Raw genomic sequence first — 15,229 nt, 5'->3', positions numbered from 1 at the left:
TAAAATAAAAAAAACAGCACATATATATATATTTTTCTCATTATTAAGTAAATTGCTATCTCATTATTTTGAGATACTAAGTCATTATTTTGAGATACTGTGACGGGCGGTGTGAGCAACTGAAAAGGAAGCGATTACGCCAAGTCTCAGGGAAAAAGGATGGTTTAATAGAAAGTGTGCAAACCAAAACCCGTGCAAAAGATCCAAATTAAGGATATAATGACCAGCGGTCAACTGGTACAAAGACAAGACATATATAGGCAAACAAACAACCCTCAGGTTAGATGGATCACGGGCTCCGCCCACCTGAGGGACACACATGACGTCACACAACAACAACAACAGCCGCTGTGGACAGAGGCGGCCGGTAGGGGGCCGCCTCACCATGACAGATACTAAGTCATTATTTAGAGATACTAAGTCGTTATTTCGAGATACTAGCTATTTTTTTATTTTATTTTAGGTGGCGGGAATGGGCTTTCATAAAATTGTTTGCAAGTGACCATTCAGTTACAGTAAGAAAGGGTATTGGTGAAAGCTTAGATCAACCAATGGTCTCAACCATAGGTCAGAGGTGTAATTGGCAAACATTTATAGACGCTAAACACTGCAGTATCACAAAGTCTCATAATGGAAAGATAAGGACATGTACAGGGTGAACAGCCAAGAAGAGGAGTAAGACTATGGTGTAGATGGGTAAGACTGTGTGGTGTAAGGCTGAGGGGACAAACAGTGAAATAAGGGCTACAATTTTGGACCATGTTTTACATGTAAGTCATGGTCTCACAATGGCTGAAGCTGGTCACTGGGTGCAGCTGAATATTGGAAGAACAACTGTGTCTTCAGTCGTTCAAACATTTCATAGAGAAAACGTGTATAATTCAGAAATGTGCTCTCTTCTGTAATGCTGCACATTGACATAAATTCTGACATGTTATTCAATTTATTTTTTTTTGCATTCTTATACCTGATATCAAGGCTAGCTCGGGGGGGGGGGGGGGGGGGGGGGGCAGGCAGAGGTTCTATTTTCACACAGCAATAGGAGGCTGTATGTGCTCAGGTTGTTTGTTGATTTGAATGTGTAGAATAGTTTTTCCAGTCAGTGGTCAGTCTTTTCTGAATTTCAGTCAGATTTGTTTTTGTCAACAAATTGCAATGCTAACAATACCGTCAAACAATATTGCTGTACAAATTTGATTCCAGTCCAATTTCTTGCTATCAGTTTCCCACATACAGTCATGTGAAACTTTGTGTTCCATGTAAGTTTGTATGTGTGTACCATGTATTTGATATACCACAGAATGTGCAGCATTCTTGAAATCAAAAGCTTAGCTAGTTTGCATCAGAATATACAGTCTGCACTGTGTATTTTGACTGCCTTGTTCATAGGCAATGGCACACAGACTAGATATTCTGATGGCACTGACAAATTGATTGACCTAAATATTTGATTTTGAGGCAAAAACAAAGAATTTTTGAGTGAAGTATGTGATTTTGCAGGTGTTGCATTGAGTTTTGCTGTTTGCACTGTTTTGAGAAATGCACTAGTTGTGATGCCAATGTAAACCATGATGTGAGAAATGAACCAAATCGACTGAGAAAAACTGTAATCTCAACATGTGAGAGTCTAACTGCTGGGCATAGTTTATAAAAGGGCATCATTATTTGAAGTATAGACTATTTTCTGTTAATACATTTTCAATGTGTGTTCAACTTAATGTTCATTAAGATTTGTACACACAAAGTTATCCATGCAAGTTATGCATGTGATCTCTCCATGTCTTTATCTTCTGCTGATAACTGACTCCCCCAGGCTCAGACACACCACATTAATTTTTAGTTATTAAGCCAGCTCCATTACTCTTTGTTCTGACCACGTTGGAATAAACCAGCTGAGCTCATTAACATACAGTCGCGCTGCTCTACTGTTTAAAGTCGGCGCCATTTTAGTTGCCTTGTATTTCGCCACGCCCACTTTCAAGTGTGCGTTTCTTCCGCCTTTGTGTTAGAACTTCCGGTCAGCTATTTTCGCATTAGTGTACACTACTATATTTTAATGTTTTTTTCATAAAATAGGCATTCTTGTCTATTTACTTCTTTACTTAATTACTTAAAATTACTAAATGAATGCAAGGAAAAGATGTGGCCACTGATAAAATAGTTACTTATCTGATAGCCTCACAAGCACCCAACGCGTTTGCTTCATCTGAGCTTCATAACCGAGCCATTTCTCGGGATAAGAATGATCTGGTGTTGGTTTCCCCTCCACAAAATGATAAGAGCAGACGTATGGACGTTTGGGTGGATGTTTTAAATTTAGCGCCTTCAGCCTTAGACACAGGTCCTCTTCTTTGGAAGGCGGTGGATACAAGTTATAAGGTACCCCACAACACTCGGATCTTTTCGAGCTGTGTTCGTAACACTGTTGGTCAAGCCAAGTTTTCCTCTTCTTCCAATTATTGTGACACCCTCTAACTCAGGAGTGGCCAACCTGCGGCTGTTTGCCTGGTTTCATGCGGCTCCCCAGCCGGTCCGCTCTCACCTGCACTAACGGTGTGTGTCGTGTCCCGGTTACCTCATCAGCTCTGAGGGCGACACACTGCTACATCTTCGTGCTGCGCGGTTTGTTTACAAGCCCAGCGAGCCAATAATACTTTTAAAACCGGCGTAGTGGAAAACGGGAGACTAGCGGCATTAAGAATCTGTGATATTGAGATTGTGCTTTGAGTCTCGTTGGTGAGACGCGGTTCTTCTGTCACACGTTTGGAAATAAACCACATACGAGGTGCAGCAAAGGCACCGCACACGACTGAGGGAGGCTTAAAAACTACTGACACTGTCTGTTCTCTTCTTCCTAAAGGTGAGCGCAGGTCAGTGGCGTTGTAACGAGTGTTGATAACGGAGTTTATCCACTTTTTACCTAGAAAACAACAGTTGTGTACATAACAGAGCTCGTAGTGTGCTCCAACCGTGACAAAGTCCTGAAGCATATCACGACTTATGTTTATATCGAAGTTTGTGCTTGTTTTTTTACTTAATACTTAATTTGTGTCCATTTTACATCCCCCCGCTAATAATTTGGTCTCTTGTGGCTCTTGGTCTCTGACGGGTTGGCCACCTCTGCTCTAACTGAACATATTATGCTAGTCATTTTGTGTTTGTTGTCGTTTTGCTTGTAATCGGTATCAGCGTATCCGCAGCACCGGAAGTTCTAACACAAAGTCAACCAAGATGGCCCTGCCCAGCGTTGTCATGGAACAACTCCCTCCTCCTCACACGCGCACAAGCGCACGCACACATTTACTCTCCTCCCCTTTTTACACACACACACACACACACACACACACACACACACACACACACACACACACACACACACACACACACACACACACACACACACAAGATGCTGAGACTTCACTGTAAATATACTGATCCCTGTTGATTGGATTTTAGAATAGTCTGTTTTAAATAAATGTATCATTTATTTTCACCAAATTGTCTGTGTTGATGGTATGAAAGTGGCCACGTTGCATGATGGGATGCAGTACACCATGAAGATAGCTCTGTTTGCGTACTGGAATATTTTGCGGAAGTAGTATGTATCCGGGGGTGTTTCGCGTACTGGAAAAATTTATTTTGGTTGCATACTGCATACTGCATATTGATTTGGGGCCCAAGCAGTACGTCAGTAGAATTTCGTAGACTATTTCGAACAGAGCACACATCTTTTCTAGCTCTTCTCTCAGCCCTTTGTATTGATCAAACTATTCATCTTCCTTCTTTTTGATATTGAGATTGATACACCCATCACTACATCTATCACTACACCCATCACTACATCCATCACTACATCTATCACTACATCTATCACTACACCATCACTACATCTATCACTACACCATCACTACATCTATCACTACACCCATCACTACACCATCACTACACCCATCACTACATCTATCACTACACCATCACTACACCCATCACTACATCTATCACTACACCATCACTACATCTATCACTACACCCATCACTACACCCATCACTACATCTATCACTACACCCATCACTACATCCATCACTACATCTATCACTACACCATCACTACACCCATCACTACATCCATCACTACATCCATCACTACATCCATCACTACACCCATCACTACATCTATCACTACACCATCACTACATCTATCACTACACCATCACTACATCTATCACTACACCCATCACTACATCTATCACTACACCCATCACTACATCTATCACTACACCATCACTACACCCATCACTACATCTATCACTACACCCATCACTAAGGCCCTTGTCAGTTCTTTGCCCATCACTATGTCTGGTTGGTCAGCCATCACCATTTTGTCAGTCTGTATCTGGAAGTCCCACAGGATCTTAGCTCAGCCGTTCTCCAACATCTTTGACCTCAGAACTTCCAGCCCACACTCAGCACAGATGTGTGTGTAGACTATACCAGCCACGTGGTTATTATGTTCCAGGGGCCCCAACTTTTTTGATGTTTTGAATATGTTTGGGTTAGTCAGTTTGTTTCCAGGACTGGTGTGAACACATTCACAGTCATTTATAAGGTTGTTTTTATGATGCCTGTTGTTAAAAGTGCTTTAAATGAATTTCATTATAACTTGATTGTTCTGAAATCTACCACTGTGCCTTTATACTAACTTTTCTGCTCATGTGTGATCCAGAAGGATCTGGTTTTATCCCACTGGCCTTCTGTGTGTCCACACTGTTATTATTATTTTTCATTCATTTTAACCACATCAGAGAAATTAAGAAACCTCAATGAAACTTCTTCAGATCAAGTAAGAGAAACTTCCTGCTTTTTTTCCAATTGGCTTTGGGCCTTCAAGACATTCCTGCTGTTTCTTGCTGTTTTCTCTCCAAAGACACGCTGCTTTCAGCTGTTACCTCTCTGTCCCCTCCCCACAGATTCCACAAGGACAAACACTGAGTGAACTTAGGGGTATTGGAGGAGCACGTTGTTCATTGGTTTAAGGAGAGATCTCTATCCATAATTAGAACAGGTTTGTCTATATAAACCCACCTAATGGCAGTGTTCCCTCTGGCTTGCAGCCACATATTTCATCTGATCTGCTTCGTGTGTCTCTGCTGAAAGGTGAGCTTTTCTTCATTGTACCATCAGAGCCGTTTAATAGCTCTTAGGTTTCCTATTTTAACACACAGCATTTGCGGATAACCAAGCTTACGCGCACGCAAAGGAAACCAGAGGAAAAATTAAATGAAAGCCACATAATAATAGTTGGCATTGACACAAAGAGGAAGGCAATGCTGTTGGGTTCCTGAAGAAAAGCTTATGACCAACCAGATTAAGAGATGTTACTTCCTGTTTTGTTTTTAATTTGAAGGGTTGACTTGACAAAGTGATCTGCAACTTATGTTCCGTTGTACCGAATTTCGCAGAATAACTGCAGTTAAACATATTTAAGTGATGCTAAATATATATGTGTGACTGCAATAGTGTGACTTAAGTAAAGGTCTAGAATTATTATTCATAAAAAACAAAGCATGCATTGATAATACAGTAAACACATCCTCTTTCTAGTTCACTTTGAAATGAAACTTTTTTAAAGTATCTAATAAATTATTTGCACTTAAAAAGAAAAGAGCAAGAAAGTGAGCCAAAGATCAAGCAGAGCTTTCAGACATACGACTTACATTTCTCCGGTATTTTTAATATCTAGAGTGAAACTAGCTTTCTTATGAAGTTTGTCATGCATATAAAAGACCATTTGACCTTTGATAACCTCACATGAAAGTAAAAAGCAACAGAGACTTTCCTTATGTTTGACATATTATAAAGAAAATCCTGAATCTGTGTGTGTGTGTGTGTGTGTCTGTGTGTGTGTGTGTGTGTATGTGTGTGTGTGTGTGTGTGTGTGTGTGTGTGTGTGTGTGTGTGTGTGTGTGTGTGTGTGTGTGTGTGTGTGTGCGTGTGTGTGTGTGTGAGTGATAAGTGTTTAGTGGTAGTTCACAGATTCATTTAAAGTTTTAGCTTGCATCTCAGAGCAAGAAAACTCCTGAGATGGCAGGACACACTCAGCTGTTGGGGTCTTGGGTGGTTTGTGTGTGTGGGCGTATGACCTTTACTCAGATGACATCTGGTCCCCATGTACACACCCACCAACATTTCATACTTCCCACCCCATTTGTCTCTCACTCTCTCTCTCTCTCTCTCTCTCTCTCTCTCTCTCTCGCACACACACAAACAGTATCTATTCCAAATTATTAAAATTACACAAAGTATATTACCTTTTCACAGAGTTGATTCCTTCATCTTATACGGTTTGTTTAGTACAGCAGAGAATGGAGCTGTGTTTTTAATGTTTGCTATTTCACACATTCTTTCTCTTTCTCCATTGTAAAGGGAGACAGAAGCTACGATGTCTGAGTGAGTACCTGCATTCAACACATCTGCATTCAGCTCCTCAATCGCTCACAAAAACAACCAGAAATAATTCATAATTTAATTATTTATTTATCTCATACAATTAAATGTAGTATTCCATTACTTATGGATGAACTAATGCGGTGTAAGAGACCTGAAAATATATTGTATCTGGTAATACATTTAATAAAAACATAATTACCAATGAACCTTTTCATGGAGGGAGAGTAAAAATAATGAAATGTCAGCACTTGTGAATTGAGTTTTACATACTAAAGACATTAAAATAGTTTGAGACTCAACTTACTCTCTCAGCTAAAATCATGTTGTTCTGTTAACAGGAAGAAGATGACATCCAGCCGCCGGCACTATTTGAAGGTAAGTTCTGCTGTAGTCACGGCCCACTGGACCACTATCTGAAGGTAAGTTCTGCTGTAGTCACGGCCCACTGGACCACTATCTGAAGGTAAGTTCTGCTGTAGTCACGGCCCACTGGACCACTATCTGAAGGTAAGTTCTGCTGTAGTCACGGCCCACTGGCCCAACACAGGCCGGTCTGTGGATCTGGCCAACAAGCCTTGTCATGTTCCATCTGGGTCACTCATAGTCTGAGGATGTGTGTGTGTGTGTGTGTGTGTGTGTGTGTGTGTGTGTGTGTGTGTGTGTGTGTGTGTGTGTGCACTGCAGAGTTTGATGCTCCAGATTGCTCAGGGGCTTTTGGAGGCTGAAGCAGAGGAGGCAGATCAAGAGAAGGAGAGATACATGGAGGATCACTGTCCATCACTCTCACTTCCTGGATCAATGCAGGAACTGCAGGTACACACACACACACACACACACACACACACACACACACACACACACACACACACAAACATACACACACACACACACACACACAAACACCCACACACACACATACACACACACACACACACACACACACACACACACACATACACACACACACACAAACACCCACACACACACATACACACACACACACACACACACACACAAACACCCACACACACACATACACACACACACACACACACACACACACACCCACATGCACACGTGCACACACACACACATACACACACACACACACACACACACACACAAACACCCACACACACACATACACACACACACACACACACACACACACACACACACACACACACACACACACACACACACACACACACACGCACAAAAGAACCATGACTTAACTATGACTTACTTATATAAATGTTAATGTGTGTTTGCTTGTTTTCAGGATCTGTGTAGGAAGTTGCACCAGCAGATTGATAGTGTGGATGAGCAGAGATATGACATGGAGAGCAAAGTCACAAAGTCTGACAAAGAGGTAACAGTTCAAAACACACACACACACACACACACACACACACACACACACACACACACACACACACACACACACACACACACACACACCTCATTGCTGATTCATCTGTTTCTCCCTTTGCAGATCGAGGATCTGAAGTTGAAAGTACAGGACCTGAAGGGTAAGTTCAGGAGGCCTGTTCTGAAGAAAGTCCGCTTGTCTGCTGACGCCATGCTCCAAGCTCTGCTGGGCTCCAAGCACAAAGTGTCCATGGACCTGAGGGCCAACCTCAAACAAGTCAAGAAGGAGACCAAGGAGGAGGTGGGTGGACACATGTACTAACCCTCCTGATAGCTGCTAGCACAAAAGAAAGAAGTTTTTTATTAAAAAAAAAAAAAAAAAACGGTCAAAACACCATAGTTCATTTTGTTCTCCATGTGAATGCTGGTCTAAACAAACACAGGCATAAAAACATGGGGGTGCAATACTTTTGTTTTCAACAACCTTTGTTTCAAAATCTTTTTAATCACAGCATCACCCTAGCCTCCCTTGTGATCCCACAGTGTGTTTTCTGAAGTAATGCCACACTGTGCTCTCTCCATGTGCAGGAGAAGGAGTCTGTCGGTGACTGGCGTAAGAACGTGGAAGATAAGGCAGGCATGGACGGCAGGAAGAAGATGTTTGAATCAGAGGCATAAACGTGTTGTTTGAAGACTGTTACATTTTACATTAATTGCTTTATTTGTGTACACTGCTCTTTGGCTTATTCAACCTTCATTTTATTAATCCTAACTCCTGACATGCATTGTTTGTTTAACCCTTATATGGTCCAAGGGTCTGTGGGACCCATTTTGAAAAAATCAGCTTAAAAAAATTCTACAATTTTTTTTTTTTCAAACTGAGATTCATTGGTCCTTGGCTCATTTTCCGTGAGCAACATAAGTCAGAAAATATTTTCAATGACCACCCCCCCGTACCCCCCCCCTTCACATTTGTATTACATACAGGGTCCAGGGTCCACTGGGCCCTGGGCTAGTCAAAGTGGGCAATCAACATTGGGTTGGGTAGTTGATAGTCGTCTGTATGACTTTAAAGGATATACAAACAAAGGACAGAGGTGTTTGGCATGCAAGGGTGGGCAACCATCAACACTTTTGATGGTTGTCACATCAGGGGTTGATTGCATATTGTCAGACAGTGGACGAAGAATCTCTATAGAGACAAAGGGGTGAGATCTGAAAGAAGCATCTTTTCTCTCAGCCCTCATTATCCCTCCCTCCTCTCTGGACCTGTATGTGTGTGTATGTATGTGTGTGTATGTGTGTGTGTGTGTGTGTGTATGTGTGTGTTTGTGTGTGTTTCACCCAATCATGGGGACATGATGCTAAAAATGCTAAAAATGCTATAAAAGATGGCAAAGCGATTCTCAGTTCAGACTGCCTTCCAGCTGATATTGGAAGAGACAGAGGATTTTGATGATGATTCAGAAGAGGAAATTTCAGGATCACATTTCTGAAATATCAGAGTCTGATACTGATAATGAAAAGGAGGATGAGCAGCAGCCAGCTCCGTTAGCACCAGCCCATGAGCAGCTAGCCATAGGACCAGCCTGTCAGCCAGCATGATTTATGATTGATTTCCTTATTGTGTTACATTTTAATAAAAAAGTAACTAATAAATAAATAAGAGAGCAAACTAATTTAACATATGTATTGTTTATTTTACTTGCAATTGGGCTGAATCTGCTGATTATTTTAACAAAAATTGCAATGGGTCCCCCACACCCAGCTGGACCCCAAGAATGTAGACCACGCCTGGATCTCATCAGGGTTAAATCTGATTATTAAATGAAATTTGTGGTGAAAAATTAGCAAAGGTTAGGAATATAAATTGTGTGTTTTCATTATTAAGTAAATAGTAATATTTTGTTTGTTATTGTTAATATCAAAATATCTGTTTCTGTTTTTACTTGAGAGGTTAAAAACAAATGTTTTTCAGGTACAGTAAAGCATTGAAAATTGTTCACCATATTGTATATGTGGTTACATCTTCCTCAAAGATACACATCATATATTAGATTGTAGAAGAGGGCAGAACAACTCATTAATCTGAAACTGACACTGAAACGAGACCTTTGTCACTAAACTGGATCTTACCTAGTACAGTCCACAGTGGCATTATTACAACTTCACACTCAGATCTTCTTACATCTTCTCCCATAAATATGACAATCTTCAGGTGTACATACTAGTGCTGCATATAGTGGACCAACTATGTTCTGATGATTCCAATAACACTAAATATAAGGGAAGAACTTTCAAGGCATGCTCACATTCATCAGGGCCACACCTTAAAGCTGCAAGGTGTTATCCTCAGACCTGCTGATGGCAAAGCGGATATTATTTTTTATAGATCTATATTTGATCTACATTTGTGAACACTGCCTGTCTGTCTAGCATATTTGCCACTCCTTCTCTGGTCATCCCTCCATCTGTATCTCTTGTCCTTCACTATGTAATTCTTAAATTATCTCAAGGAGGTGCTGGGCCTAAGTTTGGCCAGTGAGTTCAGGCCTGCAAACTCAAGACAAATTCTGGCACCCTAATTATAGCACATCTGGTGGCCAGTGCTATTTTAAGAGGCCAGAATAACTAGTATTATTATGTAAATGCTTGACTGTTTGAAGTTGGCATTAATGGCAACAATTGATTGTATGAATTTTGAATTGTTTACATTGGTCATGATTTTTGACATTTGTTAATATACTGTCAGTAATAGAGTCCACGATTCCCCTCCTCATCCCCTGAGTATTAGGCCATCTAGGCTGCATCTGCTTTACTTGTTTATTTGCTGTTAGCTAGCAAAGTGTTGGCCACTACTGGCCATGAGTCTCATGCATCTTGGACATCATATGTCACACATCACAAAACAACTTGTAACAGCTGAGAGTTTATTGCTTTGACTGCATAGACGTCATTAGGGCTTTTTAAAGCAGGGCTATTGACTGTACAATGTGATGTGGTTGTACACTGTGATTGTACAATCTGACTGTACACAATGACTGTATCCATCAAGTCCCTCAAAATCATGATAGTTGTCTGTCTTTACCACTGTTGATTCTTCTGCTGTGTCTGACATCATCACTCAGTCATCTTCCTGTTTGTGTTAGCTTGACCTGGCTCCAACTGCTATTCTTAAATCTTTCTCTTATTTTCCCCACTCCAATTGCTTGTCTGTTGTTAATGACCAGATGCCTTCAACATAATAACACATAATAAGTCTTATCATGTGAATAAACAACAGCAACATTTCTATAGGTACACAATGATGATGTAAATGCTTTCATTTTTTCCATTATAGATTACTGTAACTCTTTTTATGATTTCCCTTCTAAATTGATCAACTATGTTCAGTACATCCACAACCTAGCAGCTAGAGTCCTTATATCTATGAAATGTAGTACACACATCACACCTATACACAAGTAGCTGCACTGGCTACATATTTACACCTACATAAAAATCCTTTTTTAACCTTTAAAGTTCTTGATGGTCTTGCCAGTCTTTCTGAGCTCACACCGGTGTTACATAAATTGAAATTCTAGAAAATGCAAAAACCTGACCAGCTGCTTTTAACTCTAAGGCCTCTGAAAGAAGCCACAACCATAATAAAATTAAAAATGGCCACATATTCAAAGGGTGAGACAGGATTTTAAAATATTGGTTTTTTATACACTGAAGATTTTAGAAGACAAATAAAAAATATTTTTTATAGTATTATTGTTTGAATTAATGTTGCATCAATGACTATCGCCCGGTAGCACTCACACCGGTCATAATGAAGTGTTTTGAGAGACTGGATCTACAGCACATCAGAGCCATCCTCCCATCCACCTCTGACCCACATCAGTTTGCCTACAAAGCAAAGGATGCCATCGCCACTGCCCATCACATAGCACTCGCACACCTGGAATACCAGGGGAGCTATGTGAGAATGCTATTCATTGACTTTAGCTCTGCTTTTAATACGGTCGTCCCCAGCAGACTGATTACCAAACTCACAGACTTGGGACTTTCCCATCCCACCTGCATTTGGATTAAGGACTTTTTAACAAATCGCACTGAGTCTGTTAGATTAGGCTGCCATCATTCCTCCAGTATAACACTTAGCACTGGAGTTCCACAGGGTTGCGTGTTGAGCCCTCTCCTCTTGTAGCGACCCCAGCTGAAGAATGGTCAAAACAGAACAAAGTTTGCAATTACCGTTTATACAGAACAATACAGACCATGAGAGCATGTTTCAAAACAACTAAGATCACAATCACTTATCACAATCAATATCCATACAATATAGCCTTACTCAAATGCCCAGACCAAAAAGACAACAAAAAAGGAAATAAGCTTCTCGAAATTAAGCACCTTCAACTCAAAATTAACCTTATAAATTATTTACCTTGTTCACCATTCAGCTAGGTGCCATTTTTTCCTTAATGATAGTACTATACACCTTTCCTTCTTGATGTTGTTTTGAGTCACAAGCCCACAAAAGAAATAACTGGATATTTGTCAAAGATCCTTTACACCTTCACGCACTCTACACTCACGACTGCACCCCCACCCATTCCAGCAACACCATCATCAAGTGTGTCTATGACACAACCGTGGTGGGACTCATATCTGGAGGAGAGCAGACCGCCTACAGGGATGAGGTCCAGGGACTGGCTGTGTGCAGAGAACAATCTCTCCCTGAACTCCTCCAAAACAAAATAACTCATCATAGACTTCCGGAGGAAACGTGCAGACCCCACACCACTATTCATAAACGGAGACTCTGTGGAAAGAGTTCCTTCCTTCAGATTCCTGGGTACATACATCTCCGAAGATCTCTCCTGGATGACAAACACCATGGCTGCGGTCAAGAAGGCACAGCGGAGACTCTATTTCCTTAGAGTTCTCAGGAAAAACAACCTTCAGGAAAATCTGCTGATGTCCTACTATTGCTGTGCCATTGAGAGCGTGTTGACATACTGCATCTCAACATGGCACAGCAGCAGAAAGGGGAGCACTACAGAGAGTGATCAACACGGCCCAGAAGATCACCGGCTGCCCACTGGCCAGCCTGAAACTCCTGTTCAGCTTCACTGCCTCAGTAGGGCTGCAACATCCTGTAAGACTCCTCCCACCCTGGACGTCATCTATTCCAGCAGCTGCCCTCGGGAAAACACTTCAGGTCCATCGCATCCAGGACTAAAAGACTCAAAAACAGCTCCTATCCTAGTGCTGTGCGGGAACTGAACACATCCACACACACACACACACACACACACACACACACACACACACACACACACACACACACACACACACACACACACACACACACACACTTTCTCTCTCTCTCACAGATCAATGTAACAAATTAGCACTATTTTGTATTTTTTCTTTTTTACCTGTGTATTACAGTTTTTATTTTATTATATGTCTACGTCTAGCACCTTGGGATTGCTGCTCAATTTCGTTGTACATGTGCAATGACAATAAAGTATCTATCTATTATAATGAACATTTCATTATTTAGGGGAGTCGGTGGGTTAAAACATCAACAAACAGGATAATCCTATTTCCTTCTAAAAGTCCCCAGACTGCTAAAAGTCCCCCAGTGTGGACACTGTGTCTCCTCCTCCATTTTTCTTTCTTCTCCATTTTGTCCCCAACAGGAAGAAAAGAAGTGCTGTCTGACATTAGTCACTCCAGCAGAGGGCACTACAAAGTGAGACTTGAAAAGGATCGCAAAATCAGAAAACACTTCCAAACACTTCTGAAATTGTCATGATAAAAAATTAGACAAGGTTTTTGAAAGCCTAATGATGATTCAACATTGACTGTGGCCCATGTCTACTGGCCAAATGTATCAGTGTCACAGACCAAGCCCAAACACACCAAACTCAAACAACAAATCTATAATATGGTGCACAGGTACTGGAATCAGGAAAATCTAACCCTGTGAGGCAACAAGCATTTCTTTGAAAAAAAAATTAGCCTTTTTGAGGTTTTACTGACTTGTCAACACAAGCACAAATCCAGTGCATCTGGAAAGTATTGACAGCGCTTCACTTCTTCCACATTTTGTTACGCTACAGCCTTATTCCAAATTGGATTAAATTAATCTCTCCTCAAAATTCTACACAAAATTATGACCATGAGAGGGAGATGCGGCTACAGTGAGGGGGGGGGGGGGGGTTCATGGGCTGAATGAAGTGGTTAAAGAGGTTCGTCTCATTGGCCTGCTCAAAAGACATTTTGTGGAAATCAAGAAAATTCAGTAACTTAGCACAATGCACAATTTGTTTATCTTTTGCATTAAAAGTGCAGACGCCAATACTAATTAAGTTAGCAATAAGAACATATCTAGCCTACTAAACAGTATGCATGTCTGTATATTTGCCTGTGGTCCTAGGATCACAGCTCAGCGCAGCCTGGAATGTGCAGAGAAGGCTGAAAGACAGTGGCGGTTCAGGGCAGCCAGTGGGACGGTGTCTCCACAGGACATGTGTGTCCCTGCACTGTGGCAGGATCCCGTCTCAGTGTTGCAGGTTCATGTAGTGTCCTCCTCCAGTGTGAATACTTCCTCTTGTTGCTCTCTGTGATGTCTCCATGTTTGTTTTAAACTGTAGGGAGCGAATACCACTAGTTCCTCTCCATACAAGTTGCATTGAGGTGTCATATTTAAAAGGAATATCCCCCATGTTGGGGGATCTGGCCACCTCTAGCTGTGATTGTCTAACCCAAAGCAGTCAGATATTTCTACTAAAATGCGGATACGATATTTCAGACTTAAAATTCAGAACTTATGAAATGAACTTATTTCAGACCATTTTAGACTATGCCACAATGAGACTATCACTAAATCATCCAAAGGCTGCTTTATAGGCATCTGATAGGGATAGAAACAGGAAACAAGTCAGTTTGTTTGCTTTCCAGACATAATACAAAGACAAACCATACCTTATCCAAATAGACCAACACTGAAGCAGGGTGACATGAAAGCTAGAAACAAAGACATGAAACAGAAAGCTCACAAACAGCACTCAAACTCATGGTACTTACAAATCAAAAAGGCAACAGGACTAAAACAAGAAAAGAACATGCCAGGATAAATGACTAAACAGAACAGAACCACAGAATGAGAACTACACATACAAGACAGAAACAAAACAGACAGACCTTTAAAGCAGAAACCAGAACCAAACATCCAGGAGCTACATGCAATGACCAGCAACGGGTAAAACACAGGGTTTAAATACACAGGCACAGGCACTAACGAGACACATGTGAAACTAATACCAGTGTTGGGGAGTAACGAATTACATGTAACGACGTTACGTAATTTAATTACAAAAAAAGTGTAACTGTAATTCGTTACAGTTACAAT

At 41.1% G+C, this 15,229-nt stretch overlaps 1 protein-coding gene and 1 long non-coding RNA gene across 4 annotated transcripts; one reads left to right on the top strand and one right to left on the bottom strand.

Annotated features, from left to right (window-relative positions):
* Positions 1-2,184: 2,184 nt before the first annotated feature.
* On the top strand, positions 2,185-9,758 carry LOC143515832 (troponin I, fast skeletal muscle-like). 3 transcript variants are annotated; one of them, XR_013131543.1, is made up of 8 exons: positions 5,092-5,154; positions 6,424-6,447; positions 6,786-6,822; positions 7,132-7,260; positions 7,730-7,819; positions 7,943-8,119; positions 8,407-8,609; positions 9,627-9,758. XR_013131543.1 is itself a non-coding variant. In XM_077007704.1 (7 exons), exons 2-7 carry the CDS (start codon positions 6,440-6,442, stop codon positions 8,494-8,496), a joined length of 531 nt encoding a protein of 176 aa, XP_076863819.1. In that variant the 5' UTR covers positions 2,185-5,062; positions 6,424-6,439; the 3' UTR covers positions 8,497-9,497. The 3 variants fall into 3 exon arrangements, 2 of the variants coding, with proteins under 2 accessions (XP_076863819.1, XP_076863808.1); XM_077007704.1 differs by lacking the exons at positions 5,092-5,154; positions 9,627-9,758 and adding an exon at positions 2,185-5,062 and having other exon boundaries at positions 8,407-9,497; XM_077007693.1 differs by lacking the exon at positions 9,627-9,758 and having other exon boundaries at positions 8,407-9,497.
* Positions 9,759-9,819: 61 nt separating this feature from the next.
* On the bottom strand, positions 9,820-15,153 carry LOC143516131 (uncharacterized). The gene is made up of 3 exons (XR_013131587.1): positions 15,022-15,153; positions 14,803-14,844; positions 9,820-14,465 (listed from the first exon to the last, which is right to left on the bottom strand). It is a non-coding gene; the product is annotated as an uncharacterized LOC143516131 (long non-coding RNA).
* Between the last annotated feature and the right edge of the window lie 76 nt (positions 15,154-15,229).

The sequence above is a fragment of the Brachyhypopomus gauderio genome, chromosome 1, assembly GCF_052324685.1.
Source record: "Brachyhypopomus gauderio isolate BG-103 chromosome 1, BGAUD_0.2, whole genome shotgun sequence".
In the NCBI taxonomy this organism is placed as follows: domain Eukaryota; kingdom Metazoa; phylum Chordata; class Actinopteri; order Gymnotiformes; family Hypopomidae; genus Brachyhypopomus; species Brachyhypopomus gauderio.
Note: the sequence above shows the minus strand (reverse complement) of the source record. Positions and strands in the feature narration are given on the sequence as shown.

Excerpts from the sequence above, each read along its gene's own strand:
- LOC143515832 (XM_077007704.1), top strand. Across the intron at positions 7,261-7,729 it reads GATCAATGCAGGAACTGCAG|GATCTGTGTAGGAAGTTGCA; the intron begins GTACACACACAC and ends GCTTGTTTTCAG. Across the intron at positions 8,120-8,406 it reads AGAAGGAGACCAAGGAGGAG|GAGAAGGAGTCTGTCGGTGA; the intron begins GTGGGTGGACAC and ends CTCCATGTGCAG.